General features: G+C 41.1%; 1 protein-coding gene across 6 annotated transcripts in view; it reads right to left on the bottom strand.

The window, feature by feature from the left end:
* Positions 1-625: 625 nt before the first annotated feature.
* LOC117544718 (dnaJ homolog subfamily C member 13-like) overlaps positions 626-14,232 on the bottom strand; it is a 29,906-nt gene continuing 16,299 nt past the window's right edge. For 3 of the 6 annotated variants that reach the window (XM_034214063.1, XM_034214061.1, XM_034214059.1), the window contains 37 exons: positions 14,088-14,228; positions 12,578-12,595; positions 11,593-11,675; positions 11,176-11,329; positions 10,878-10,981; positions 10,623-10,782; positions 10,473-10,535; positions 10,269-10,370; positions 10,036-10,140; positions 9,560-9,762; positions 9,298-9,382; positions 9,020-9,174; positions 8,685-8,730; positions 8,447-8,601; positions 8,104-8,305; positions 7,878-7,993; positions 7,668-7,746; positions 7,440-7,575; positions 7,169-7,353; positions 6,996-7,070; positions 6,785-6,904; positions 5,983-6,378; positions 5,789-5,902; positions 5,555-5,671; positions 5,155-5,332; positions 4,948-5,039; positions 4,765-4,864; positions 4,571-4,645; positions 4,373-4,485; positions 4,102-4,271; positions 3,913-3,955; positions 3,647-3,820; positions 3,363-3,542; positions 2,912-3,052; positions 2,677-2,820; positions 2,447-2,546; positions 626-1,747 (listed from right to left, as the gene is read on the bottom strand). In XM_034214063.1, coding sequence (XP_034069954.1) covers positions 1,650-1,747; positions 2,447-2,546; positions 2,677-2,820; positions 2,912-3,052; positions 3,363-3,542; positions 3,647-3,820; positions 3,913-3,955; positions 4,102-4,271; positions 4,373-4,485; positions 4,571-4,645; positions 4,765-4,864; positions 4,948-5,039; positions 5,155-5,332; positions 5,555-5,671; positions 5,789-5,902; positions 5,983-6,378; positions 6,785-6,904; positions 6,996-7,070; positions 7,169-7,353; positions 7,440-7,575; positions 7,668-7,746; positions 7,878-7,993; positions 8,104-8,305; positions 8,447-8,601; positions 8,685-8,730; positions 9,020-9,174; positions 9,298-9,382; positions 9,560-9,762; positions 10,036-10,140; positions 10,269-10,370; positions 10,473-10,535; positions 10,623-10,782; positions 10,878-10,981; positions 11,176-11,329; positions 11,593-11,675; positions 12,578-12,595; positions 14,088-14,228 — 4,722 coding nt within the window. In that variant the 3' untranslated portion in view covers positions 626-1,649. Of the gene's footprint in view, positions 1,748-2,049; positions 2,155-2,446; positions 2,547-2,676; positions 2,821-2,911; positions 3,053-3,362; positions 3,543-3,646; positions 3,821-3,912; positions 3,956-4,101; positions 4,272-4,372; positions 4,486-4,570; positions 4,646-4,764; positions 4,865-4,947; positions 5,040-5,154; positions 5,333-5,554; positions 5,672-5,788; positions 5,903-5,982; positions 6,379-6,784; positions 6,905-6,995; positions 7,071-7,168; positions 7,354-7,439; positions 7,576-7,667; positions 7,747-7,877; positions 7,994-8,103; positions 8,306-8,446; positions 8,602-8,684; positions 8,731-9,019; positions 9,175-9,297; positions 9,383-9,559; positions 9,763-10,035; positions 10,141-10,268; positions 10,371-10,472; positions 10,536-10,622; positions 10,783-10,877; positions 10,982-11,175; positions 11,330-11,592; positions 11,676-12,577; positions 12,596-14,087; positions 14,229-14,232 lie in introns of all 6 variants that reach the window. The other 3 variants (XM_034214064.1, XM_034214060.1, XM_034214062.1) reach the window with 2 other exon arrangements.

Consider the following 14,232-nt stretch of genomic DNA (forward strand, 5'->3'; position numbering starts at 1 on the left):
TGACCACAGACTTATGGAGCATTGTTTTATTATAACTGTTCTAGCAAAGTGATTTTTTTGAAAGGAATGCTCAAGTTCATATTGATGTATTTTAATAAACGTTAACTTGGCCCATTACGTGACTATTGTTACGTGTTGGGGGGGCCGACCTTTTTTTCTCCAAAGGGGGAGCCTGACAGAAAAAGTTTGAGAACCACTGCATTAACCTAAATAAGAGCCATGTTTACACTAGTTTTATCTAAAATAATACTTCTTATCGCAGGCTTTTAGGGGGATGAAAACATATAATCATAATATATATAGGCTAACCTACTTATAGTAATTAGGTAATATATAATTTTTTTAATTATACATTAAAATATGTTTAACCATTTGAATCTTAAGTTAATGGTTTGTCCATTCAAGTTTTAATTGTCCTCAGTCATCCACATTGAACAATAACATCCGTTTATAATAAAGATTGAACTCAGAGAATTGTCTCTTGAAATAAATATGGCTCCTTAGCATATACATACAAAGCATACTAAAACACATGTTTTAAGATAACTTATTGTGAATATTACTTATTGTAATGTATTGTTTCTAACCTGTTACTTCAACAATTACAAATGTGAACACAAAAGAATAACACTGTGGGTTCCCTTTTATTCTTAAAATTTTATGTACAAGTGCGGCAGATTTTTTTTTTTTTAATGTACATTCAATATAGAAATTATATACGTAATATTACATTGAACATTTCACAAATTGCACTAGTCTTTCACATAGATTCATAATCAGTCACTGTCATTCGTCATGTCTTAGCAGAAGCTCATTTCCGGTGGTTATTATTCACTTATAAATATTCTAGTGCTTTTTGCTTTCTGAGGGGGAAGGAGAATTACTTAAAAAAATGTGAGGCAGAAAGTGTAGCCTTCAGAGAGAGAGCAGAATGAACTATGAATTAAGTTTAGAGGAATAAGAGGCTGGACATTTGGAGAGTAGATTTGTGTCAACTTTGTTAGAGTGGATCGAACTGGACCTGACCAAACCAGACAAGACGTCAGCATCACTCAAGGCAGAGAAATCATACACACATGATTTAGATTTTCCATTTGAGAATCCATTATACAGACTAGTAAATGCCATGTTAATGTAAGAGGTGGATAGGTCCTGTGCACAAATGTGTCTCAAACAAGGCCAAGCATCTTTTGATCATAATTTAGGGTAAGTATAGCCAATTAGGATATGACAAAGAGGATTCAGATAATAGAGAAGAGACAGTTAACCTAGAATACGCCTCAGTCTCCCAATGTCTTTCTCATGAAAAAAAATCTGGAGTAAAAAATATATTCATACAAAAAGGAAACTCTTCTGCGTGTCATTGGAAGAAACAAGAAAAGAAGCACAGAAACAAAACAAATGTGGTCATCAGTTAAAACAATTTCAGAAGTGTTCATGAAGACTTGAGTGCCCTTTGCAAGGGGAGAGGAGAGTGATTCTGGAGGAGGTGTTGCAGAGATTTTGGTGACGGTCAATGACGGCCTGCTCTCCTCCGGCTTTCTCTCTCTCCGTCCCCTCGTCAGGGAGCTGGACAGTCGATCTCTGAGCTGCGGCCGTGTAGCTGCAGGGCAGTCTGGGTGCCTGAGCGTGACTGTGAGGTGTGTCCATCAGCTTTGGTCTCCACTGTCGTTGTCCACAGGGGGTGGGACGTTGGGCATTACCGTTGTTCCAGTTCCTGCTGTAAGGTAGCCTGCTACTCCTGGACCTACAGGTGACAGGAAGAGAGATTCAGTGCAGGTGTGACCTGGAGGGATAGCTAATGGTTAGCTACAAAGATGTTCTTAAGACTACTCTATGTATGGAGAAGTGGTCACTACATTGACTCAATTTAATTTCTGTTAATTTCCTGGAACTTGAGTTGATGGATGATGAGCTGGTGGATGGAGATGGAAGGGAAGGTGTTAGGGAATTACATTTAGTACTGAATATGGAAAGTGGGAATGGAAAATGAAGTGTGGGTCAAGATGGAGGTAAAGAGGCAAGGGATAGCAGTAGGTCAAGGTCTACCTGCATCAGAGCAAGAGAGAGGAGGGCTGTGAGGGCCCAGCTTAGGAGTCTAGAGCCCACCTCGCAGTGGGCTACTGGCGGCCAGGAGAGAAGGAGTGGATACCCCTGAGGAGGAAACGTGGAGGATAAACAGGACAGGGAAGGCAGAGCCAGGAAGTTATAGGTTGTGGAGACAGAAAGGGTCTCTGGGTTTAAGTGAGGAGGCAGCCACAAGGTCGTTTTTAGGATAAAGCCAAGCATTAAGGCTCAACATCAGCTCAGAGAAAGGCAGTAGAGACTTACCTTTTAGACACTGACAGAAAAATCATTTCAACAGCCAAGCTTGTTAATCAAATGTAAGGTGTTGTGAGTGTGCTGAGTGTTTTAATATCAGGCAAAGTAAATGGAAATACTTTACCGGTCAGGTAGCCTGCTGTCTGAGACTCTGAGATGAATAGATCGTGTTTCTGGTCTTTGAAGGCACTCCACACTGAGGACTTGGCAAGAATCTCATTCACCTGCAGAGCAGCGATTGGCAAAGAGGTGAATAAGATTAAGAAACAGTATGATGTCATTTAAACAATTAGCAGCACTAATTGTCCAGTACTTTTATTTAATAATCCTGCTGTTCATGTACTCCTATCGTACCTGTTCTCCATACTGCAGACTGCGAGTCATGGACTTGAGAGCCTTTACTATCTGAGCCTTTGTAGCGGAGGGGTTATCCAACGTCTCCAAGCCGATTCCTTCCAGGAGCCTCAGGAGGTACGGGACCAGCTCCACTCTGAGAGCCTGTTCATTCATAAAATACATTATTCATTCATTTTAAACTGTCAAACATGACTGACCAAACTAAATAAATAAGAATGGTGGAGGGGTTTACCTGGGCCACTAGTTCTGTCTGCTCTTTCTGGAACATGCGGTTGAGAGCTTCACAAGCTAATCCAGCCATGTCTGCCCGGGCTTTCATCCCCGCCATGAGGGGGCCGATGGTCTCCAGAGCGGCCATAGAGCGTACACACAGCTACACAAAACAAGACAGCTGTGGTTAGCAATGTAAGTGCGCCATAGTACAGAAAGGAGACAAACTACACAATAAATTGTTTGTTGGCAAATATTAAAAAAGTTAGGGTATGGAAAAAAGAAAAAAGCAACCAAGGCTGAAATATATCCTGACTTGCTGTGAGACATTTTTCAAATACACTGGCTCCTAAAGTTCCCATAATGCTTCTTAGCATCTTTTCAACTGGAATTCATGAATGCAAGATGTAAAACAAGATATATCGAGTCCTGGAAGCAAATATTTTAAAACATATTTGTGTTTGTCTCCTCACCTCATTGTCTGATAGAGCATGTATGAGGCGGATGGAGCTCTTGGGCACGGCGTTGTTCTTGTGGCTCAGTGATGCCAGGACGCGAGGCAGGTGTCCCAGAGGAGGAACCTGGTCAGCCAGCTGGCTCTGCGCGCTGAACAGACACACTGCTGCCGTGGTAACTGTCTCCAGGGCCTCACCCTGTAAGAGACCAGAGATAACAGGAAGAAGGGAAATTGCGAGTGTAAAAAGTTGTAGAATCATCAAATACTGTTTGTGTTTCTCTGTAAAGTAACACATCTTACATTGGGGTTGTTTTTCTCCAGCAGCTCAGTCAGGGTCTCCAGGAGGGACACCAGGAACTCTCGAGGCTTGCGCAGCACCCAGCCGGGCTGCGCAATAAAGATGCGCAGGAAGACTCCACCAACTTCTAGCTCGCCCTGCCCTGCTCCATAAGCCACTGTGAAGTCCTCAGGCAACTAAGCATACAAACAAAGAATGTAAGATCACAAAGAAAAATCACACACAACATATATCGGTTTTAATGTTGGGGATATATTATTGCACTTACTTTCCAGTTAACATCAGGATTATCCTTCTGCTGTTTAAAGTGGCTGGAAAATAAAAGAATATGAAAAAAAGATGATATTGAGCATCCTATTGGACAGTTAGGGTACTCCAATATTTAAGATTTATCACACTTCAGACTACTCAGCTGGATACTTTTAAAATAAGGTATTGAATTGGGCATATATCATACTCAAGCATCATCTCCCGGACAGTTGTCGATACTTTCTCCCTTGAGTTGTCATTCCAGATGAGCTCAGGGTTCTCGTGCGTTCCCTCAAATATGTGCACTGCTGCCTCGGCGTTGTCTCGCATGGCGTCCATGAATACACCAGGAAGGAAACGGATCAGCGTCAGACGCACCTGGCAGAGAATATAATATATGACGATGCAATATAACGCAAGGAGCACAGGACAGTTATTTATCTTTTTATTTCTTTCCATTTGTATTCGTCTAGTCTTACCTTTGGCCCCACTAGCTTATCTGAAGTCATCTTGGAGAAGAGCTCTGCAGTCTGTGTGCGTACTTGCGGATGTGTGCAGTTACAGAAGAGGTCAAGCAAGTAGATCAGAGCACCTGGAGAGCAAACAGATGAACATGAGCATCTGTTTGTGTAAAATCTACATAAATGTGGGACGGAAAAAATAATAATTACACTGACCTTTGGCCATAGCCTCTTTGACTATTTTTGTGTTGGAAGTCAGTGCATACAGGGTTTCCAGCACCATTTGCCTGCCTAAATTGTGAAAAAAATACACATTTTAGTCCACAGACACTGCAATAAGTATAAAGAGGCAACAGGGAGCACACATTGCAAGCACGTGACTTGTTTTCTAATTTAAAATGTCTTCTTACTGGAGGGAAGTGAGTGCAGCAGCAACAAAAGGTTGGACAACACCAGCGACTCAGCAATGTTGCTCACGCATTCTTGGTTTGATGTGACTGTATTCACAACCTGCAAAAGAAACCAGAATGAGTGAACTGCAAAGACACTAGGAACTACAGTTGTTAGACATCAGCAGGACCAAGATCCTGTACCTCCAAAACGAGCTGCTGTACTCTGCCCGCTCCATGAACCCGCAACAAAGAGAAGAGCAGTTTGAAATGGCCGATGCACTCTGACTCCGAACCTGAAATCATACATAGATAACTGCTTAGAAAAAAACTTAGGGTGAGATATCCCAGGCAAAAACATTGTTTTTCATACACAGACAAAGTGGAAGTTGAAGAAGTGTGATATCTCACCTGGGTTGTTCTTGATGACATTGCGGAGAGCCTCTAAAGCCATCTCAGCGAAACGCAGCCTCTCAGCATGCTGCTGCGACTCTACCTTGTTACTCTGACTCATGGCCAGCAGAGTGTGGAGGTACTGAGCCTGAGAGCCCACGTAGTCCAGAAGACTGGCTGCAAATACTTTAGGGAACTGAAGAAAAGAGACATGGTAACACATTATAGCATTATAAAAGCTTTAAAGTCAATTTGAAAGGACAAATAAAACAAATAGACCATAAAATGGGACAAATAAAAGACACTTAAAACAAGCTTTTAGTCAACACTGCGGTCAATATGCATAGAAATCAGACAATAAACAATAAATAAAAGCACTTTAAATGTTTTTATTGTACTATCTTGTTGTTACACTCACCTCAAGAGGATAAGTTGGTTGCTCATTGTAGACCCGGACAAATATCTCCCCGACTATCAGCTCTTTGCTGTGATCAGTGAACAGAAACTCTGCTCCAAAGCTTTTATCATTCTCTCCCTATAAACAGACCATAGACAAAAACATGAATAACTACATTTGTTTTAAACTTTGACAAAGTGTATGAATAATATCTATATACTAATATAAATGTATGGTTTTATATGATGTTCATACCCTCTTGATGTTTCCCTCCTGTTGAATCTCCAGGAACTCCAGCAGCTCGGCTCGTGTTCCGTTGTTCCAGATCAGATATGGGTTCTCCGAGTTGCTATTCAGCAGCTTCAAGACCTAAAAGCACAACATGTGGAGCTCAGCATGGTGTTGGGGATTATGAATGTAAAACATTGACCTCCACCTGTGCAACATACCTCAGCAGGAGATCCTGTTCCCAGCTTCCTTGAGATGTACGGTGACAGCATGGCTGCTAAGCTCTTGCGGATGGTGGGGTTCTCCGGAGGGGTTCCCTCGATGCCATTAGTCTCTGAAACAGGATTGTCCCCGTCAGTGGTGGGGGGGGGCTGGGTGTAGCCTCCCAGACGGCTGAGGGCCACCATGCTGAGCTTGGCCAGGCTGTTAGCGACCTCCTGCTGGTTTGAGTCCTGGCTGGTCTGCACGCCGCTCTCCTCCAGGGTGTAGTCGTAGTTGAAGAGGCGGACCAGCAGGTGCCAGAGCACGCCGGCGTGGTACAGGTGTGTCTGCAGGAAGTAATCCACCGCGAAGGAGCTCACGCACTGTACAGCCAGGGCGGCGGTTTTTGGGAGACCCTGAGAGGAGACAAAGGGGAGAACATTAACAAGCTGAAACTAACATCCTAGGTGCTACATGTAGCATTCACATATATTTCTAAATAACTTGCAAAAACTGCGACCACAAATAAGAAATAAAGATGACTGCAACAGGTAATGGCGGAAAAATAAAGCTCATTTATTTTACTCGTAGACAACTTTATAGATATATTATTAAAATACTTGAATGGATGAATTGGTTGTGCAGATAATGCACTTTCAGCATGTTTTTTTTAATCTTTAGTCAAGCAAAAGAGGAAATCCTTAATGGATACAAAATAATTTTGTGCAATGTAGCACAACAATTCTAGAATAGTGATATGGTTTGAGATCCCAAAAATAATCGTGTCAATGTCAAATAGACATCGTGGTTGCGGGTCCTCACCTTTCCATAGAACAAGATGTGACAGAGGTCCCTGATGATATTTGGCATTTCCACAATCTTTTCCCTGCATTCCTCAAACTGGGCTGCTACACTGTAGCACTTGCAGATGTGCCCGCACACCTGTGGCACAAGTATTGAAAACAAGTTATAAGCAATAGAGTACTCATCTCTGGAAAGGAATGTCCCTACAGGTTAATAATGGGTCATTTACCAGAACAGCCATGTCATCATGCTTGCTGGATGCTGTTAATACACCAACACATCGAGAGAGAGCCTCCAGCAACACCTGATTTGAAAAAAGGAAACAATACATTTTTTATTTAATCACATTTCCTCACAATGTTTCATTTAGATTGGTTGATATTTCATGATTTGTGTGTATACCTCTATGCCGCTGTCTCGGCGCAGCTCCTCTGCATTCAGAGCCGAGCAGTTGACGGTGTGGAAGGCCAGTTCAGCAGCAGCCGGGAGGAGAGGGGAGGTTTTGGAGAAGAGTTGCTCATCCTCTGTTTCTATGGTAATTGTTTTGATGAGCATGGGGTAACCCGCGTATTTGTAAGGTTCCAGCTCTGTTAAGACACAATAATAAGGGTGTTCATTAAAAATCTCTAACCACAATGACACACATTCACTCCTATTCAACCTATCTGCATACCTTGTTTGTGCCGGTTGAACAGGATGCTCTGAGCTTTGAGGATGAGGATGATGTTTTCTGGGTCGGGGCCGTCCAGGATTCGGGCAGACTTTGTGCAAAGGAACTCGTAGGCTTTGTTGACTTTCTCAAACATGTCCTGAAAGATTTGAAAAAAATAAATATGTGGATGTAGCTACCGTATGTAGACCCTTGCAAATTAATCATGTCAGTAATGATTGAAGTACTTACTCTGCCCTCGGGGTTCTTGTCTGGATGGTACTTCTGCGCCAGCCTGAAGTAAGCTTTCCTGATTTTACTCTCCTCGTGCCTGACAAGAAAATTACAACTTTTTTTGAGTCCAAGTGTTTAAATCCACATAATTCAACAACAGCATCTACATTTGTTGTTACTAAACAATTAAGTTAATTTAGGATACAAGACTAATCAAAGTCGACTCACGGTCCCTGTCCTTTGGGGAGGTTGAGGACTTCAAATGCATCATCTACAGACATAGAGGGAGGCTTTTTCTCCACCTCCCTCTTCCAGGCTTCAAGAGTGTCTTTTAGCAGCTTCACCTGAAGGAATAACGGAGGGGGGTCATAGTTTTAAAGAAGCCTTTTTTAGACAAGCAGGACTTTGATAAAGATGTAGAAGCTTGAATAAATGAGAACAATTAGGAACATACAGCATCTCGAATGGGCCAGTTGGGGAAGCGGATAGTGTCACACAGATGCCTGAGGTAGTAGATGTTGCAGAAGAGCTCGTTGTCCAGCTGAGGGAAGTTGACCACTGGGATGGGGCAGTACTGGTATAGAGCCCGCGTGTTGCTCTGCAGCCTGGGGCTGAAGTCAGCTATGTGTCCAGCTATCTTTTCAATCATCAACCGTCTGAAACAGAGAGTTAAAACACAACCTAATTAACATTTCTTTAAACCACAAGTTGACTTTAACTGCTGCACTTCTAAATATCTTCTACATTGACTTTTAAAAGACAGAATATCATTTGACACAATAGAGACAGATCCCTACCTCATCTCGCTGCTCCAGATGGCTTCAGGGGTATCAAACTCTCCAAGGAATATCTCTGAGAAGCGCTCCGCCTCGTAGTTCTCCAGATAACACACCATGGCCTCGGGCAGCACCGGGCCCAGAACACTACGTTGGACTATGTCCGTACCCTTAGACTAATCGGAGAAACCACAGAGGTTAGATTCAAAATATACTGTACATTATTATGTTAAAATGTTTGAAAATAAGTCAGATTTACCTCCTCTGATTTGAAGGCTTGTTTCAGATGAGCGTACTTTAGGAACCTTTAAAAAACAAAGGAATGTCTCTCAGTCAATGTCATCATTGCATGTTACTAGTGCTGATGTCTTTCTTATTTTATAATGCATCCACATTACTCAGAAGATGTTTTCTAGACGCCAAGAAAAAAAAGGCTAGGCTGAAACGCCAATTGAATAATTAGGATTATAAAGGAAAAGGACACACATTTAACTGTCAGTCATCATGAGTCCATGACAGTTCTAAATATAGACAAAATATCTAAAAAATGACCTTTAAACATTAGCTTTTTAGCGCTGATGTGTGTGCTTTCACCTTGCTACAGGAAGCACGTTGGAGCCTGTGTACATCATGATGAAGAAGAAGATCCCAGTAAGATAGAGGCGCTGCAGATTGGGGTTGTCCTGCATCACCAGGTACAGAACGTTAGCCACCTTTTCCACCAGGATTGGGTCAAAGGTCAGGAGCAGCTGGAGTGGACAAAGAAATACATTGAGATAATCAACATGGAGTTCTATTCAATTAAGATACAACAAGTGGAAACTACAACGTTGTCAAGATGAAAAAGAAAAATGTGATTACTATGAAGATACCTGGACAATGTGAGGGAGGCAAGCATTGTCACTGATCATCCTCTTGATCTTAGGCAAAGGTCGGATAATGGCATTATCTTGGTCCCTGAGAAAAAAACAGGTATAGTCACAGGTAAAAGTTAAAATAAAAAATCAATAAGCAAACTACAATACTTAGTAGAATGCTATTGCTTTTTATGATACCATACAAGAGACATTTCCAAAAAGGAGAAGAGGTGTTTTCTAGATATACAACCCCAAAAGAGTTGTCTGCTCTACCCACCTGCTGGGGTAGTACGAACACATGGTGATGAGCATGTTAAGGATAAGTGTAGCCAGGTCGGACTCGTTCATCACCGCCTGTCCGGTGGCCAGGAGACACCACTTTAGCTGGGGGATGGCCTGCAGGGGGCGCCAGCCGTCCATCCCCTGAGCCCAGCAGCGTGTCTTCGCTGTCAGGACTCCTGTGCTCCAGAACTCCTGCATCTGGAGAAGTAAAACAAAAAATACAGATGAGTATGGGGTGGTTTCTGTAAAAAAGTAACTGCTAAAGACCAATCAATTGAAAATAATATATCAATAACTGAAGAATGCAATGAATATAATTTTTAAGAGGGACATTTCTATCTATGCTTTATCATATTTTGCTACGCTGGTCTTAGCAGGAATTCAAATAACTCTTTTTTAGACTTGAAAACTTTAAGTTGTACTTTTTACAAAGAACATTTGAGAAATGCCTGTGTTTGACAGATGCCATACCTCCTCAAAACTGAATGGTCCCCTTCTTTCTTTGTCTGCGTTCCCAAAGTACCACTCTTTCTCACTCTCCCTCTTCATGTCTGGTGATGCCTCCAGAACGTTGCTCTGTGGAAATAAAAAACACCCTCAGTTTGACATGCCGCACAGATTAAATAAGTCTAGCGTCATGTGTAATTTACTGAATCAAAAGAGACATTATTATTTTCATATAATATCAGAAGCCATGTTTTTACCTGTAGGGGTACAGTAGCTCTGCTGGTATGCAGATGAGCCATGGTGAGCAGATCCACCAATATACGCACTCCATTTGAGTCCATCACCTCCTTCACATTTTTCTGCAGATCAAAAAATAAATTATTGATCAATCGATTGATCGAGAAATTGAAAGGTGGGTTGAATAAAAAGGCAATTAAAAAAAGGCCCTGTTAATAGCTTACCTTGTTCAGAATGAGTTTGTTGAGGAAGATGATGATTCTGTCTCTTTCCAGTTTGTCTGTGCACTATAACAACAAAAGTGTATTTTAGATTTGCGGATTCATTCAAAGACATTTAACAAATCAGTTCTTGCTGTTCCAGTTTGCACTTACTCGGTCCAGCATGCCCACAATGTATTTTGTGTCTGTGAAGGGGCCGATCTCCTCAAAGCACTTCGCGTAGACTATAGCGAGCGCCTGCAGGCACAGGCACTTCATCGATACTTTGGGTGTGAGCAGAAAGCGGTGGTAGAGTTCATTGAAGAACTCATATCTGAGAACAAAGAGAGGGAGAAGCATGAATCATCTATTTGGATTCTGAACTGACTGAAAATAATAGTGCAGTAGGTTGTTGTTTTGTAGTCTTACGATCTCTTGATGGCATTTGATTCGTCATTTTCATCCTCCTCAAGCAGCAGACGCAGGTAATAATCCCCGATCTTTATCTCATCTGAAAGGCACTCGTATTTCACCTGCACATAAAAACATATAATGTGAGCAAAGTGTGTCTTTATATGTATTCGTTTTAGAAATAACACTGTCTTTCTTTGTGGGATTCAAGTATCACTGGTGGGGGCTAAAACTCTAGTGTGTTAAAGATATTATTGGTTATAATCAAATCATTGCCCAGGCAACAGTGAGTAAAAAATCCCATCTGAGCACAAACCTCAAACTCCTGGTGGTTCCAGGAGATGACGGTGGCACTGCCGAGCTCACGGTCCACGCTGAAGGAGCGCATCTCCCCCTCCAGAGCGTCCCGCAGCTCCTCTCTCGTCCTCAGGTTCCAGATGAGGTTAGACCGTGCGTGGTCGTGCTGGAATCTTGAGAAGAGACATTTAGATTTGGAAGGCTCAAAGGCCAAAGAAAGTGTACCCAAGCCAAACAGGTGTAAAGTCAAAATAAAGAAGATGCGGCACCACCATTTTGGAAGGCTCTTTAGCATACAGAGGCAAATCCCTAATTACATAGACTCTGCACTCTTGAGTATAATACAATCAGGACGAGCACCACAAAAGTTATCCAGACAATGGGGTCTCAACATAGCTGGATTAAGGCTTGATGTCTTTATTGGGACATGTTGTACCTGTAGTAGAAAAGCTCCCAGTTGACTTCAATCTTTATCCTCTGGCGTCTCTTCCTCAGGATGACAGGCTTTTGGTTTGGGTTCTGAAATCAAAAGGAAAGACTGAAGCTTAAGGAGCTGTGTCAAGTCAGTCCATCATTCTCAATAGCATTCAAAATGTGTCATTTTTAAATAATAGTATGACAGAGTAGTGATGTTAAGATGGCAACAATATGAGCAAAAGGTTAAACAATGAAACCAAAAATGAGATGAATGGGGAGACAAATGTAACAAAAATGTTGTAGAGAATGGAGAAAAGGTATTAGAAACAATACAACATAAAACCCCCCAAAAAAACAATGATATCAACGAACCAACATAGAAAACAAGGATATAAAACATAAAAAAACCAAAGTGGGATCCCAAAATTGGGTGTGCTCTGTAATTCTTACCGGGCGAGACGGTTATGATAAGGTTTCTCATAGAGCTCAGCTGTTAACTTCAAGCATTGCAACTTCTAATTGCCTTATTATTTATTATTAGCAGCATTTCTCTTTTGTGCCAGAAGGCAAGAAGGCCAATTTCCTGCACAATCAAATATGGTGTGAGCAGTGTAATATACTGTATGGTTCCAAAGGTGATACAGTATGTATGCCTGGCAAAGTTCCTTACATTTATAATAGCAACACTCATGTCTCAACAAAGAGAGGGATGAGTGTCTCTTTTAGTTGAGACAAAGTAAATGATAGGTACTCTGAACGTGTCCTATATCGACATTGACATATTCAGTGTGATTTTATTGTCTAGTTTATAATGCGTTAATAACTTCATATTTGTTTACATCTATTTAAAGACTTGTACAAATTCCTTGTAAATGATAATAGGTCATCGCCCGGCTGAATTTAAAAACACACCCAATGTGTCACTTGAAGATGGAAAAATGGCTTGGTCAAGAGAAAGAAGATGGAAAAACACAGCATGGATCCCATTGGTCAGTCCTACTTACCAGGTTATTTCTGTCCTGCTGCATTGTCATTGACAGCAGCGAAACAAGACAAGGGGAGGGTGGGGCAGATACAACACAGAGAAGTTATTGTTCCTCGGATCAAACGGAGATCAATAGTAACAAAAGGGTGACAGGTCACTGGAATACATCATACAAAGAGATTGACATACATATACATTATAAAATCATTCAGATTGATTAGCTGATGATGCTAAAAGATTCATATTTTTTTCAAGACTAGCTTTATGAATTGCTAACAACAAATATGTGATGCAAACATTGATCGTGATTTGGCAAAATTCAGTGAAAGCAAGCCAATCATATTATGTAGTTGATCAGCCAGTCACTCAAAACAAAAGTTGAAGAAAGGAAGCTCGGTGACATTCAGATGAAGCAAGTTTGGGGGTTATAGCTTTTTTTTAAAGTAAAAACTAATTTTCACTTTTGTTAAAACTTCAATGAGCAGGCGGTATTAGTCCATGGTTTTAGTAAACAGTTGTAATGAAATCGCAAACCTCAACCCACCCACAACTTAAACATGACCAACAGAGGTTCAATCTGAAAAGCCTTACATCGACTATTTGCAACTTTCCTAACAGAGGTTTTTTTAAAAGAAGGGTGACCATAGAGTTTAAATACCACATGGTCACGCAGCTTTGTTACAGCTTAGGGCCATTTATTATCAAGACCTTTTTAATGCCACTCGGGAAAAAAATGAAAACAAACTTATGAATAACTCTGAACATGGATTTCCACAGCCTTTAATACATATGGTTTCAAGTTCTATTATTATTTATTTTATTTAAATACCTGAACAACAAAACACATAAAGGTTTTAGTCATGCTGCAAAAACGTTGCTAAATAGCAGGTTTTCATTGACCTTTCCCATGTTGTCGCTAGTTAGCAGAAAGTGCATAATGGCCCACAAACAATCCTGCTATCCTGATCTGCATGATATTTTGATATAGTTTTAATAGATGTGATTTATTAATTCGAAATTATGTCAAAAAAATAAATAATAAAATGTCTTGAAATCTTAAGACTTGGATTGTTTGATACCAATAAAACAATCAGAGTATTTTAAGTTTAATAAATTCAACTTTTAAGGATCTGTGGGAACCCTGTCACATTCAGACATTCCTGTGATAGAAAGTCTTAGCTAAAGAAAACAATTATGTTAAACATGTATGAAAAATGTGCACAAGCATTTTGAACAGCAGATATGCTGTTGAAGGAAAATCAAACGTGATTATATCATGACAAAGCAGTTTCCGAAAGGTCAGGCAGCATCAGAGCAGGCACCTCTCTGCATGCAAAATAACAGCGGCAGCTCTGAAAAGTGAGTTATTTAGTTTGCCTCTGGATACGGCAGCACTGTCTCAGCATCAGCCGAAAGGAGTATCAGTTAAAGACATCTGAGCAGAAACATCAGCAGCAGCAGTAGCTTGTCTTTTAGAAATCAGGGAAATCAGTCCCTTAGCGATTTTGCAAACTAAAATATATCCTCACCTCCTTCTGAGCGATGCCCATCTTATCTCTCCAGTGCATAAAAACTATGTCAGCTTTCTCCTTGGCAAACTTCTCCACCTCTTTGGCTGCTTTGCCGGCTAACCGCTGCCAGTCGGGCACCTTGTTTCGATTTAGCTGGTCCTGT

The sequence above is a fragment of the Gymnodraco acuticeps genome, unplaced genomic scaffold (genome assembly GCF_902827175.1).
Source record: "Gymnodraco acuticeps unplaced genomic scaffold, fGymAcu1.1, whole genome shotgun sequence".
In the NCBI taxonomy this organism is placed as follows: Eukaryota; Metazoa; Chordata; class Actinopteri; order Perciformes; family Bathydraconidae; genus Gymnodraco; species Gymnodraco acuticeps.